This window comes from Taudactylus pleione, unplaced genomic scaffold (genome assembly GCF_031769625.1).
Source record: "Taudactylus pleione unplaced genomic scaffold, aTauple2 ptg000546l, whole genome shotgun sequence".
NCBI classification, from domain to species: Eukaryota; Metazoa; Chordata; class Amphibia; order Anura; family Myobatrachidae; genus Taudactylus; species Taudactylus pleione.
The window spans coordinates 3,596,142-3,610,233 of NW_028284948.1; the positions used below are offsets into that span (position 1 = coordinate 3,596,142).

A 14,092-nucleotide genomic window follows, 5' to 3' on the forward strand; every position below is an offset into this window, starting at 1 on the left:
TAAATAATAAGTATAATTATGTTAAAATTGGTTATTATCTCTATCAGGCCAAAAAATACAGTTAATGTGGTTCTAACTAGGCCTCCCCACTGTCACCTACCCATGCAGATGAAAGCGAGATTAGTATTCTAGGTAACCTTTTTATTTTTGTATATTTATGATAACCCCAATTGGTGACTCAGAGGTGTCTACAGATGCAAGGGAAGGCAGCCATTTTGTGGGTTCCTAAAGCATTTTCCTTTAACATTCCTATCATTTATATACTCACCCCATTTTTATATCCCCTCCCTCCTAATACCTTTATTATTAGAAAAAATATTCTTCTTATTTTATGATTCATTATCTTCTTTTATGCTAGTCTTAAGGGGATGTAGTCAGCATCCCAACAGTCAGGATGTTGAAGGCTACAGTGGCATATCGGTTAGTGTTAGGCACTAGGAGAAGGGTTATGTTTAGGCTGCAGGATGGTAGGGTTAGGGCTAGGCTGCGGGAGGGGTGGGTAAGGGAGTGGTTTAAGTTTAGGGTTATAATACTTACAGAAATCTGTCAGGATTCTGACTGTTGGGATGCCACTGTCGGTATTCTGACAGGCAGTATCCTTACCGTCAGGAAACCGTACTCAACGTCACTATTTATTTTCAATGTTTAATTAATCTAGCTCTAATGCATAACAAGGCTAATTAATAATTTGAAGACAATGATCAGGAGTAAGATATTATAAGATTGATAACTAATAAAATACTACAATTATGCTTCTTTTTGTATACTTTATGAAATGTTTACAAAAAAAGGAAGATTACATAAAAAAATAGAAAATGTTCTGACGCACATTAAGTCATCTGAAATACTAAGCCCCATGGGGAGAAGTCAAGAGAAAATCTGTCTGATCATACTTGACAACAAAATTTATTTTCAGTATCTATAAATAATATAAAAAGAATGTGGTATAGAGATAAAAACATAGTACTCATCATTTTATACAGAACCATTTAATGCTGTTTCTAAATATTTCTGAATTATTTCTGAGTAGCTGATGTGAACAAGTTCTTTAATGTTGTTGAGATTGTAAAGGCAGCACAGAAAATCTAATCGCAACTTAGAATTTAGCCTAAACAAAAAAAAAACAATCCACAAAAATATTCCTCTTAGAGATGAAGAACCTGCAGAGCATCTGATTCATCGGACTACACACTTCCCTAGATACAAGACTGCATTTGTCTGATTTAACATGACAGCTATTATTATACAATAAGTCTATATGCAAACACAGCAGGCAAAATCATTTCAAGGTATGGCAACTCTAGAGAAATGGAAAAAGCACGGGAGACAAAAAGTTTTCCTAATACAAGGCACATAGAAACATAAAAATGGATTAATAATGCAGCCTCATAATAATACTAATGTCTGTTTTAATATGTGTATAATTGACATTTCAGCACTGATCTTTCCCAGGAGATTAAAATACGGTATTTACATTTATATCAGTAGGGAATTAGAATACACTTTAAGTACCGTTAAGCATGTATTTAAACAAACATGTAAACAGAAGAAGAGGCTTTGGCCACTGAAGATTAAAAGACAAAACAAATAATTTGCCCATCTAATGTCGGTAGATGTTTATCTAAGGTAACCATGGTACCTTGTCTAAAGGAGGCTATTTATACACTGGAATGTACACTACATGGTGAAACACCATAGTGGACACCCAAACTTCACAACCATATGTCTTTGTTGACCATCTCATCCAAAATTATGGGCATTAATTTGGAGTTGGTCCCCCCTTTACTTTCTATAGCAGCCTCCAATATTCTGTAAGGCTTTTCACTAGATTTTGGTCTATAAGTGCAGAGATTGGTATTAATTTACCCACAAGACTAGGGCATATTTGCCTACTCTCCTGGAATGAATGGGAGGTTCCCAAAAATCAGGTTGAAAAGTGGTCAAGTCTCCCACCCCCACCCAGAACCCCCCTCAGCCGCCCACTTAGAGCACAAATGTGCGGTCCAGGTGACCCTGCTATACAATGCCTGGTTCCTAAGCACTATATAGTGGGCTGGGGCTGCAATGATGTTCTCATGACACCACGTCCCGTCCCCTGCACAGCCCACCTTTCTGGCCACCATGCACTCTCTGTGCTGACCTGGCTGCCCCATCCTGGAGGAGGGGCAGCAAAGTCGGCAAGTATGATGCACCTGCGCTGTCCCATGGCCCTTGCTTCAGGCTAGCAGGGTGTCTGCAACAGCACCCTGCAGTCAGTAATGCTGCGGCAGAGCCATCAGCAGCATCCTGGATGCTACAAGCAGACACCATGTCTTGTAAACAACTGCACAGAGCATCTTCTGGGTGCTCCGTGCACTGTTACCCTTTTGGGTGCTGTCTGTCCTTGTCCCTCAATGTGTTACGTCATGTGCAAAAGTAGCCAGCACAGGGCACATTAAATCCCTGTTACAGCATTGCGCAAGGGCATTAGTGACATTGGGAACTGATGTTTGATGATAATATCTGACTCACAGTCATTGTTCCAATTCATCCCAGAGGTGTTTGATGGGCCTGAGGTCACAACTTTGAGCAGATTAGTGAAGTTTATCCATACCAACTCAGGAAAACATTGTCACATGTTGGGGTCTTAATCTCACTTATCGTGTCTGGTGGTGCCATCTCTGAGTTATCCGCACTTCAATTGGCCATCCACAGTATCCCTTAGCATCACCATCTCCAGTATGTGTTTACTATATGGCAGCATGGGTGCAGTAATATTGGATTTCATCAGGTGACCGATCCAGCCCAAATGGATTCTAGAAACAGCCAATGGTCACTGTTAGCGCCCTATAGAAAGCATCCCTGGACATTGCCTGGGCAACTCAATACTTATGGCTCTGGAAATCAGTTGATTCAACTCTGTTTTTGCTAACGTTCTGGTTACACCAAATCCTATTGCCTAAGACTCTGAATTTACGGTACTACAGCCTGGTTCCTCAGTTCAAGGTCTATTACACCATTGTGCCTGCTTTGTCACAAGTACCCCAGATCACAGGTATCTCCACTAGCATTCCATTGGTGGTAGGTGACAAGTTCCTTGTTCTGGGTATCTGGTCGCTGGGGTTAGGGCTGAGTCTCAGGTTCCATTTCCAGGTCTTTGTGTTTGGGTTCCAGGTCTGCATGCTCCTAGGTTGCTTATAGTTTTATGACTCTGTCCTTTATTTTGTATCTGACCTGCGGTACCTCTGTGCCACCAGAGGTGCTGCTAATGTATTCTGACATTTTCTCCTCACATGCAGGAGTTAATCTCAGTTCTCTGATTTATCTCCTGCACCTGCCTCACAGACTATATATTCCTTTCCCCACACCATGCAACATCATTCATTGTTTTCCCTAGATTGTACCTGCGCTCCTGTCTAGTGGACTTCTGCAAACCTCATCACCACTGTTGTCTGTGAGTCTGTATCATCTACTCTGCAGCTTTTTGCCTTTGTTTATATCCAGCCTGTATATCTCCAGCCTGTAATCTGTGCAGGTCCAGCCAGCTGGGCCTATGCAAGCTGTTCCCCCTATTGCTGCATGTGATTCTGACTCATCCACTCTGTAGTATATGGTTATAGTTTGAATCTAGTTTTGCCTACCTTCAGGTTTCTGTTCACCATTGGTTTCAGTCTGGTTCAAGTCTCTTGTTCCAGTCCGGTTCAAATATCACTCCTGGTTTTCCTGAATTACCTAATTTATGTTTTTGTTTCAATAAACAGTTTATTTTTCACTATGCTCTTAACTCCACAGCTGTCATCACAAGTATCCAGTTACATTACACATAGGTCCTGAGTTCCTCATTTCTGGGTACAGCTCTGCTTTCAGTTCTTGATTCCAGTTTAGCTTACTGCTGTTCTGAGTCTCTAGTGGTTTTAATTACTGAGTTCCCAGTAGTAAGTGCCTGGAATCAGGTGCTGGAGTTGAGATTCCACGATCGGTCCAGTACTTACTGCTGCAGATTCAAATTCATGCTTTGTCTTAATACCTAGTCTGTTATCCTTTCCCTACTACCAGTGCTACTCAGATCCTGATGGTTTCATGCACAGAAATCTTGTCAAAACTCCCAGTTTTAGATTTGTCCCTGCCTCAGCTTAACCCAAAGGTTGTGATACAGATCAGAAACCACAGACAAACATGACAAAAATCTTTTTATTGCCCTCTCTTTGTGCACTGGGGCATTTTCATCCTAAACCAGGGACAGGTCCTCCCCTAACTGATGTCATCAATTTAGAAGCACAAAATGTAGCATTAAGATTTTCCTTCACTGTAATAAGGGGGCCTAGGTCAAACCATCAAAAACATCACCAGACCATTTTTCTCCTCCATCAAACATTACAGTTGGAAGTACGTATTCGGGCATTAAGCATTCTCCTGTCATCTGCCTATCCCAGATTTTCAGATTGTGAGCAAGCACTCCAGAGAAAACATTTTCACTGCTACAGAATATTATAGTGATATGCTCTACACCACTCCAGTTGATATTTGGTATTGCGCAAAGTGATCTCAGGCTAGTCTGTGGTTGCTTGGCCATGAAAACTCAATCAGTGTAGCTTACAACAAGCAGTTCATGTATGAACGTTGATTCCAGAAGCAATTTTGAACTTGGTCTTGGCTGTTGCAACTGAAGACATACAATTTTTACATGTTAAGGCCTTGAGCACTCAGCAATCCTGTTCTGTGAGCTTGTGTGGTGAACCACTTCATGGCTCAGCTTTTCTTGTTCCTAGACTTTTCCACTTAACAATAACAGCACTTACAGTTCTAGTAGGGCAGAGATTTGATAAACCGACTAGTTGTAAAGATGTCATCCTGTGACAGTGCCACAGTCAAAATTACTGAGATATTCAACAGAACCCATTCTACTACTTATGTTTGTATATTGAGATTGCATGGCTGTATGCTTGATTTTATGAACTTATTAGCAATGGGTGTAAGTGGAATGGCCAAACACATTAATTAGAGTATCTGCATACTTTTGGCCATGTAGTATAAAATCCTGAATAACAAAACATTATCTTTCCTTCTCAGTTTGACCTGTGATTTCTTTGTATGATATGCCAGTATGTTATGTTATGCAGATGAAAATATCTAACTTGAATAGTTTACTTTAACACATACATGATGTTTTGGCTTTTCCAGATAGAAATGTTCTATCTTTCATAGAACTGAAACCTGATGCCTTTACAGTATAACACATTGAGACTTTCACATACTGTACTTAGCTTGTTGCAATGGAAGTGTACAGGCAAGGAGGAACTTTTACATCACAAATCAGCTTTTACTAATTCCAGTCCTCAGGGAACCCTAAAAGTACATAATCTCCTTGTTGGATCACTGGCGTATATATTAATGATTACCATTATAAATCCAACAGTAGTACTAATTCGTATTTTATGTGTGATTCTCTGAGGAGACCTTGAAAACATACACTGTTAGGGTGCCCTGAGGCCTGCATTTGGGAAACACTGTCCAAAGTGAATAATAAACAATTTGCAATAGGAAAATTCACTATTGTTTTTGTGGGACCCTAGGGGGCACACATAGGTTAGGTCTAAAGTTTTTACAACACATAATATAACGCTAGACTCTATGGGTCTATGTTCAGAGTTGTACGCTATTACCACAGCAGCAACGTCTTTAGACGCAGCTGCTGTGCTAAACCGTGGAAATGTTGCAGGAGGCATCCTCTGTAAATAGACGCCTCCTGCCGGCTTCTATTATCTGCTAATGCATCCTAGGATGCAGCATAGGATCACTCTGCATGAACATCGGTTATCTGAGTAACCTTCAGGTTCCTCAGGATGACCATGGTTTTCACGCAGCTGAAGTCATACCCAGCCACTGGCTTCGGCACGCAGAGAAAACGGGACTGACATGCCCCCATTTTCTGGAACAGTGCCTGAAGCCACCCCCACTCCTGTACCAAATGGATGCAGCATGTCAGTCACGCTGCAGCATCCAGGCACTGCGAGCAAGCTTGCAGAAGATCTGCACATTGGAGTACAGATCCTGTGCATGTGCAGATCCTCAAACGGTGGATTTTTACACAAACCAAGATCATAGACTAAAAGAATAACATAAGGCAGAGTTTGCCTGTCATGGGCTGAATTTGTAAGGTGACATGGGTTTATTTTAGCCAGTTAAGTTTTACGGGGTGGAGTTAAAGTTTGGGCACTTAATGTTTGGGGTCACATGGTATAAATCCTCTTTGTCAAAAATGTGCCCTCCCTCCCACTCTTTAGTTTTGTGTTGATGGGTTGTTGGGTATTTACTGATTGCGGGAGAGAACAGCAGGGTCATACAGCTCGGGTGCAGTTGTTTTGTATTTGGGTGCAGTCATCTTGATTAAAGACTAAACCACTCCACCGGGGGCAGCACTGCACCTGTCCAGATGACTTGTTATGTTGCAAGGTTGAGTTGGATACCCCTTTTAAAGCAGCCCATACATGGTGCAATTTTTTGCACGACGTGCATGGTTTCGATCGATCATAACGATCAATTGTGCACATCGTGTGTTGTTTTGGTATGTTTGCGATGCCAATGCGCATCCCAACAATCATATAGTTGGATCGTACATCTTATGGAAAAAACGTAAGATGGTGATCTATTGTGTAGGACGTATTATGATGTATGTATGATCATAACGATCAATCATACACCATTTGACCACATCGTATGGAGACTTTCAAAGGAAGAACCTCAAAGGCAATCGTACAACACATCGTGAGATTTCTAATCGCACCGTGTATGGCCGTGATTAGTTTTGTGTAGTGAATCTTGCCACCATACAATCTTTAATATGTTCATCTTTTCAATAAATAACTAACCTTTTTTATTGGCATTTCCTATCTCTGTGTTCTTATTGTATTTAAGATTTAAGGTAACGTGACTTATACACAAGACACATTAACTTTTAGGAAAAATTACATTTTTGTATTGTAGTTTAGCGGGCTATGTGAATATTTAATTCTGACTCTTTCTATATTGTATTTGCCATCTCACGAAATGTATGACTTTCTAATTTAAGACTCTTCTGCTTGAATGCATATATAAGTAATTGGCTAGATTCGGTATGGCAGAATTGTTTGTAAACTTGTTGGTTGAGCCCTTGAAAATGTTTAATTTATTGGATAAATGACTGTAATTTATTTTACTAGAAAAAAGATTTGCTTTTTTTTACTATGCTTTATTGTTTTATAATGATGCACAATCTGTTTTATTATTGTTTGGATTTGTTTGGATGAATGGAATAAAGATAAACTAACCCTATAAGTAACATAAAAAGAATATACATTCAGTAGTCTAGGCTCTTTTTTTTGTATATGAGTCTGAATTTCCCCATCTACAGTATGTTCCATCTTCTTTTGTTAATATAAAAAAAATCTATGCATAACTGCACAGATATCACGGAAGCCTATATGAGTCCTATCTGTGGGCCTGACTCAGATCTGAACGCAATTGCAACTGCATTTGCGATTTCATTCAGTTTGCAAGGGACGCCCAATGCTGTCTTCTCATATCTGTCTGATGACGTGCAATGACAAACATTGGAAACATCAATGCAGATTGGGTGCTATCGACCTACTGAGTAATGGTGCATACACACGGTCAGAGTTTGTAGGACGATATAAATGATAATGATATTGTTTATCGTTATATCATTAATATTGTTCATTTTTGGGCCCCTTTTAACCCCCAAGTGACGGACGATTCGCGGGTACAGATGGTCGATAACGACCATCGCCCGTGAAAGCAGTCCAACCTGGTCGATATCGACCAGGTTTCTATAGGGACCCGCGATCATTGATTGCAGGTCCTTTAGTCATTTGGGGGTTGGTGCTGTGCTGGATGTTCGATATCAATCATCCAGCACATGCAGGACGATCAGACAACGATATCTATCGTTGTCTTACCTGAACGTGTGTATGCACCATAAGTGTGACCTGTCTTAAACAGACTGGTTCTCCTGACATGCATAGGACTCTCCAGCAAGATCACAGTGGCTAATATATGCACCAATAGAAAACAGTGTTTAAATGGACCCCACACACCTGTGTTTCTGTAGTCACCCCCCCCCGTTACCTCCCCCAAACACCGACTCCCTGTCAATCACTTTGCGAGTAAATTCTCTGTTACTGAAATTACAATTCCATCACTGCTCATATACAGTGCGGCTTATACGGATGCACAATGATGGACAATCGCTCAATCTATTAAAAACTTTGACTTTGCGTCCATATCAGATTCAGGTCCGGTGTCCACATAAGCTATACACCTCTCACATTTTTATAGACTAAGGGGCAAATTTACTAAAGGTTGACTTTAATAGATTAAAAATCAACATCAATTTTGTCTTTCAGGAGCTAAACCACACATTTACTAACGTTTAAAAATCATAATTAAACAATCATCTGTTAGTAAAGGTGTGATTTAGCCCCTGAAACACAATTTCGATGTTGATCAATTCAGATCAATTTTTAATCAATTAAAATCGACCTTTAGTAAATGTACCCCTAATTCACCATGCAAAACTACTGTGACATACATAGTTTACCACTGTAACTGGATCAGTAAGTAACCTATGTTAAAATGGTGGAGATTATTGATCCTTTATAGTTTGTACAGTATAAGAAAGGGAATAAAGTAGAGATGTGCAGATTTGGTTTTAATTGGTTCTTTTAGTCAAATTAGCGCAAGTTTGGATTTATCTTATGGGCTTTCCAAAACTTGTGAGATTCCAATAAGATTCGTTTTTCAGATCAGAACGTAACCAAGCCAACACCAAACCGCTGATCTCTAGAATAAAGTGTAAATGAGGTGTAAATAAGGGAATGCTGACTAGGGAGTACTCTATTTATTAAACTCCTGTTTATTGCAATGGAAAGTAAATGTAAAAGTGTAGAAGAAACTTTATGATAACAATTTTCTATATTTTCCAGAATGATATGGGTTAATATAATCGTGGAAGCCGCAGTTCTACTCTAGTGAGCATGCACAGTTTGAGATTTGAGAACCACAGTCTCCATCGCAGTCTATATCATCTTATGCATTGGGGTCAACACAAATGAAATTCAAAACAGGACTATCATATATTATGTGGAGGCTTTTTCCACATTACACAGCCAGCACTATGTCTAAGGGGCTTGGAAAATAGCAATAGCATTATAATAGTTACTAGCATTAAACTCCTACATGTTGTTTCAGTAAGAAAACTCCTCACCTTTGAGAGGCAAGAGAAATATGGGGCTCAGGTTTCCAATTTGCTTAAAAAAAAGAGTAATCAATTATATCAGAGATGAGTGGTTCAGTTTTGCTGTTATGTTCGGATCTCAACAATGGCATCATATTGGCTATCCGGCTCTCACGTGTTCTGGACAGCCAATAAGATAAATACAAACTAATCCGAACGTTCACTAATTTGGCTAAAAGAACCGAGTCAAAACCGAACCACTCATCTTTAATTTTAATATGTTATGAATGGTCAAATGGAACAGTGATTTCTACAAGTGAAGAAGGTAAGTGAACAGAATTAATCCATTAAGTGAAATCAAAATTGACCAGACCTTTAAACCCCATACAAGCAGAACTCTCCTGTATTAGGTCATTAGACTTAACCTACCTTCTCACCAACTCCACCAATAGATCCAATAGACCCAGGAGGACCTTGTGGACCCTGTAAAAAAATTAATTTAGATTTAAATACATAGATACATAACAGAAGTGACCATCCAATATATACACAGTACAGAATACTTACATCTGCTCCATTAGGGCCTTGAGGACCTCTAGGGCCAGGAGGACCAGGTGGACCCTGTTGAAATTAAATACATCCTTAATTTATAGTTTATGGAAAACCTTTACCATTTTGAGTATGCAACATATTCACTAAAACTTTTACATTTACATGTTCTCTACTGCACAGAATCCCTTCAATTTATCTTACATCCCCTATAATAACATAGTAACAAAGGAAGAATATACCCAATATAGTTCATAGATCATGTGGTTTACCACTACACAAGTTAGTAGTATAAAAGTTTTAACTATTTATTTTATGGACACTGGAGAGGTCAAGAGATAATAAATACCAAAAAGTTCCACAGAGGTGTACTTACCATTGGTCCAACATCACCATTTTCTCCCTTTTCACCTGGGGGTCCAGGAAGACCCTAAAATAAATCAATACATTAACATGGTTATGCTCTGGTTCTGGAATTATAAAATATAGCAACATATACAATATACTGCTGTATATGAGAAGAGCAAATTAACCTGGTGTTCTTGTAGCCTGAGTAAAAAAGAGAGCTAAAAGATTTCAGAGACAAATAGTTAAAGCTAACCAGCATTTGAGGCTACAAGCAGGGGTTAAAGTAGGCCAGAATGGTGCGGAACTGCATTCTACAGTTGCAATTGGAGGTGGAACTCATTCCACTTCCATCGGCCCACCTTTGCCTGCACACCAGGTCACTTACTAGTGCAATGCTGAAGCTATTGTCAGTGCCGCCGATATCATGGTGTGCGGATGGTGCTACAGTGATTAGCCGGTCTCCCCCTCCTATGGGAGGCTGGGAAAGAGACGCGGTGACATCATGAGACGACATCTGGTCTGTCTCATTCCTGTGGTATGCAGACTGGGAGTAGGAGGGCATAAGCAAAACCCCTGGCCTCTGCTGCATGGACACACATAAGAAACGGGCACACAGAAAGAAGTGAATGCCCAGCTCCTACCTGTCAGCTCCTGCTTTCATACACTTGGCGTGGCACGCTCCCTATGTTCTGGGTGAAGGAGGTGGTGCACGCAGCAGCCCACATATTTTCCTGAAGCCTAAATCTTGAGTAGCAACAGTATTTGGAGATGCTGGAGGGAGGGGGAGTATACTTATATTTATGTGTTTCTGAGTGGTATTCTGAGCTTTGGGGGGTAGCCAACTAGTGGTGTGGGTGTGAGTGCTGCTGGGGGTGTTATTAGTGAATGAATGGTGTGGGTGCTGCTGGGTTGCTGCTGCAGCATTGATAGAACTATTACATCAAGTTAGCAAAAAAATAAAAAAAATAATGGTGGGGTGGGATGTGGTGGGATTTGGTCAGGTCAGGGACCACTGGGGTCGGGTCTGCTTGGCTGATAAATAAATAGATCTAAAGTGGGGGTAGCAGTGTCTGAGTTTTTTCATCTCTCCAACAAAACAAAAGACACTGCAAATGCACAGCATGTTTTATGATGTAAATACACACACACAACCACACACAGAAAATGGTATAACTACAAATTTGAGCTTCCCCAAAATTTCTAGGGAGGGACCACTGAGTCTTCTCCCTTCCCATACCTTAATTGCCACCCACTGAGTCTTCGTCCACTAATATGCCTGCTCCTCACTAAAAGTTCAGAGTGTAATTTCCCAGTTCTCCTCCCAAGCCCTATAATGCCCAGTTTGCAACCCCTACTGTGTGCCCATGGGAGAAACCAGACAGAGGAGGAGGAGGGATCCAAAAGGATCCCTCTTCACAACACGAGACTGATGGGATGCAGGACTGATGGGATGCGGGACTGACGGGGTGCGGGAGCAAATACTATCTGAAGTTGGAGAATTCTCCCGCAGTCAATCTTCGAAAATATATTTTTGTGGCTTTATGATTTTGTTGAACATACTAGTGTATGGAGACAGCAAACAAGATCGGTGCTGAAAGGTAAGCAGGAAATATCTGTGATATCTCTTGCATTAGCATTACAATGATTAGCCATGATCCTACATTTCTACCAAAGTAGGTGAAAATTTACATTTTCACCTGTTTTTGTAGAAATGAAGTGATGATGATTAGACCTCATAAATGTATAAATATGCTCTACAAAAACAAAAAATTATTTTGATATATCAGAACAAACAAGACTAAGACAGAGAGTATGTCAGGTATATTCAACTATTTGTCTCAAAAAGTGTAGCTTATTAAAAAAACAGCATATTGTCCAGCTTGGATTAAGAAACCGAAACTTGCTGATGTGCTAGTTATCTGCTTCTAAATTGTTCAGAGAGGAAGCAACCACATTAAACCATGCATCTGTAGAAATTGATCTAATTAGTGCCATATGAATATATATATTTCAGTAGGTCATAGCCTGGAAATGGCATTGTAACACTTACAGTAGGAAGCTGTTAAGATGGGTAAAGTCAACAAGTCACAAATAGAACTTGGACTGCTACTGACTCAAGAACACAAACCAGTAGCCAATGCGCCACAAGCATAAATACCACATAAAATGGAAAGGAATGTAGTGTATAATAGTAAGATCTGTTTCATTTGTATCATTACATTCATGGTCACAAAACAATGGTTAAACTTAAAACAGGCCAGAAGCCACTGGAACATGTACAGATATGTCCTCATACATCTATCCTCCGTGCACTACAAGTCACGCCACACATAACACGGGAGCTCCGTGTGACTTGGCAGCGCAGTGTCTTTTCGTGTGCCTTTTTACCTTCAAACGCGTCTTATTCGCACAGCAATGAAAATAGATAGCACAGGCAACGTCTGCCTGTTAAAGTGATGCAGCATGCCTATGTTCTGTGTGCGACTGCGGGTGTATCTGTATGCTAAAATCTACGTTACAGTGTACCAGCCGCTGACACTGTAATGTAGCATTTTGCATGCAGATACACCCGCACTCGCTCACAGAACATAGGCAAGCTGCATATCACTTTAATCAGCAGAAGTTGCCTGTGCTATCTATTTGCATTGCTGTGCAAATACGATGCATTTGAAGGTAAAAAGTCGCACAAAAGACAATTGGCGCTACCAAGGCACGCCGCGGCATGGCGCGACTTGAAGGGCTGGTTAACACGCAAGGGTGATACAGGTATAGGGACCCATCTGTACTTAATGGCTCCACCATGTCTGCAAGAGATGTTGGTACTGCACAAATACAGTATGATGCATCAGTGCAATAGACACAGTCAAAGGGGTTGGGTATGGTAACCGACAGTGACATTCCGACAGTCAGAATCCCGACACCCGTAGGTAAATTTACTACCACTAACTCTAACCCCTACCCTAACCCTCGCTCCCCAGTGCCTAAACCTAACCTTCCCCTCCCCGCACTCTAAACCTAACCCTCCCCCCTTAGTGCCTAACCCTAACCCTCTCCCTAGTGACTAAACCTAACCCTCCCAAAACCCACGATACTTACCTTTGGAATGCCTGCAGTTGGGATACTGGAGCGGGATCCCAATACTGTCGGGATTCCAGCACCAGTATTTAGACCGTCAGCATCCGCACCTACATCCCACTCAAAGACATTTCAAGATACACATTCATTATCCAGGGTACTAATTCTTGGAAAGGATGAATAATAGGAACCAGATCTGAAGATAAAAGTGCATGGCATTACAGCACACCTTCCAGTGACTAATGCCAAATGGAAAACCATATAAAAGACAAAAATGGAGAATGAAATGCTAAACAATCAAATACAATGAGTGGGGAAAGGTCTATATAGAAAAAGAAAGTTTTTTCAATAACTGACTATTTCCAAGCTACAAAAACACACCACTTGAAGGAAGGTTTTCATTTGCTCAGTTGTTAATGGGTAGAAGTTTATAGACTCGGGGCTTGATTCAGTACCAATCGTAAGTGCAACTACGTACACAGATCGAGCGATTGTTAGCCGCACTGTATGTACGCTGCGATCGCGGACACACATTGGAATTCATCCCAGAGTGAGTGACAGGCTGTTAACGTTTGGAGGTTGTGATGGGGGAGTGGCAGTGAAAAATGCAGGCGTGCCTGTCAGTTTGAGCGCCGTTTCTTGGGCGTGCATAAATTAGCCACTGTGATTGCATACGCAGCTTGAGAGCCCACTGCGTGCGAAGAGACTTGCAGTGTCTGCAGCTGGTCAAACCTGTTGTAAATGCTGCGTGAGTGGTCAAAGTGCGTCGATGGTACCGATGTTTACGCAGAAGAGTGACAGTGGACAGATATGAGAAAGCTGTAGTGGGTGTCCTTATGCTGGCTGAGCTTTGCAAGGCTTAGCATATTTTAGCAGCTGTATTCCGTGCGAATTTGCAACAGTGCTCAT

The 14,092-nt window shown here is 40.8% G+C and overlaps 1 protein-coding gene across 1 annotated transcript in view; it reads right to left on the reverse strand.

Annotated features, from left to right (window-relative positions):
- The window catches only part of COL11A1 (collagen type XI alpha 1 chain), a 224,649-nt gene that overhangs the window by 30,049 nt on the left and 180,508 nt on the right, over positions 1 to 14,092 (reverse strand). Inside the window, exons 47-49 of the mRNA XM_088451298.1 lie at positions 10,137 to 10,190; positions 9,779 to 9,832; positions 9,641 to 9,694 (exon numbers count right to left, since the gene is read on the reverse strand). Of these exons, the coding sequence (XP_088307424.1) occupies positions 9,641 to 9,694; positions 9,779 to 9,832; positions 10,137 to 10,190 (162 nt within the window). The remainder of the gene's footprint in view (positions 1 to 9,640; positions 9,695 to 9,778; positions 9,833 to 10,136; positions 10,191 to 14,092) is intronic.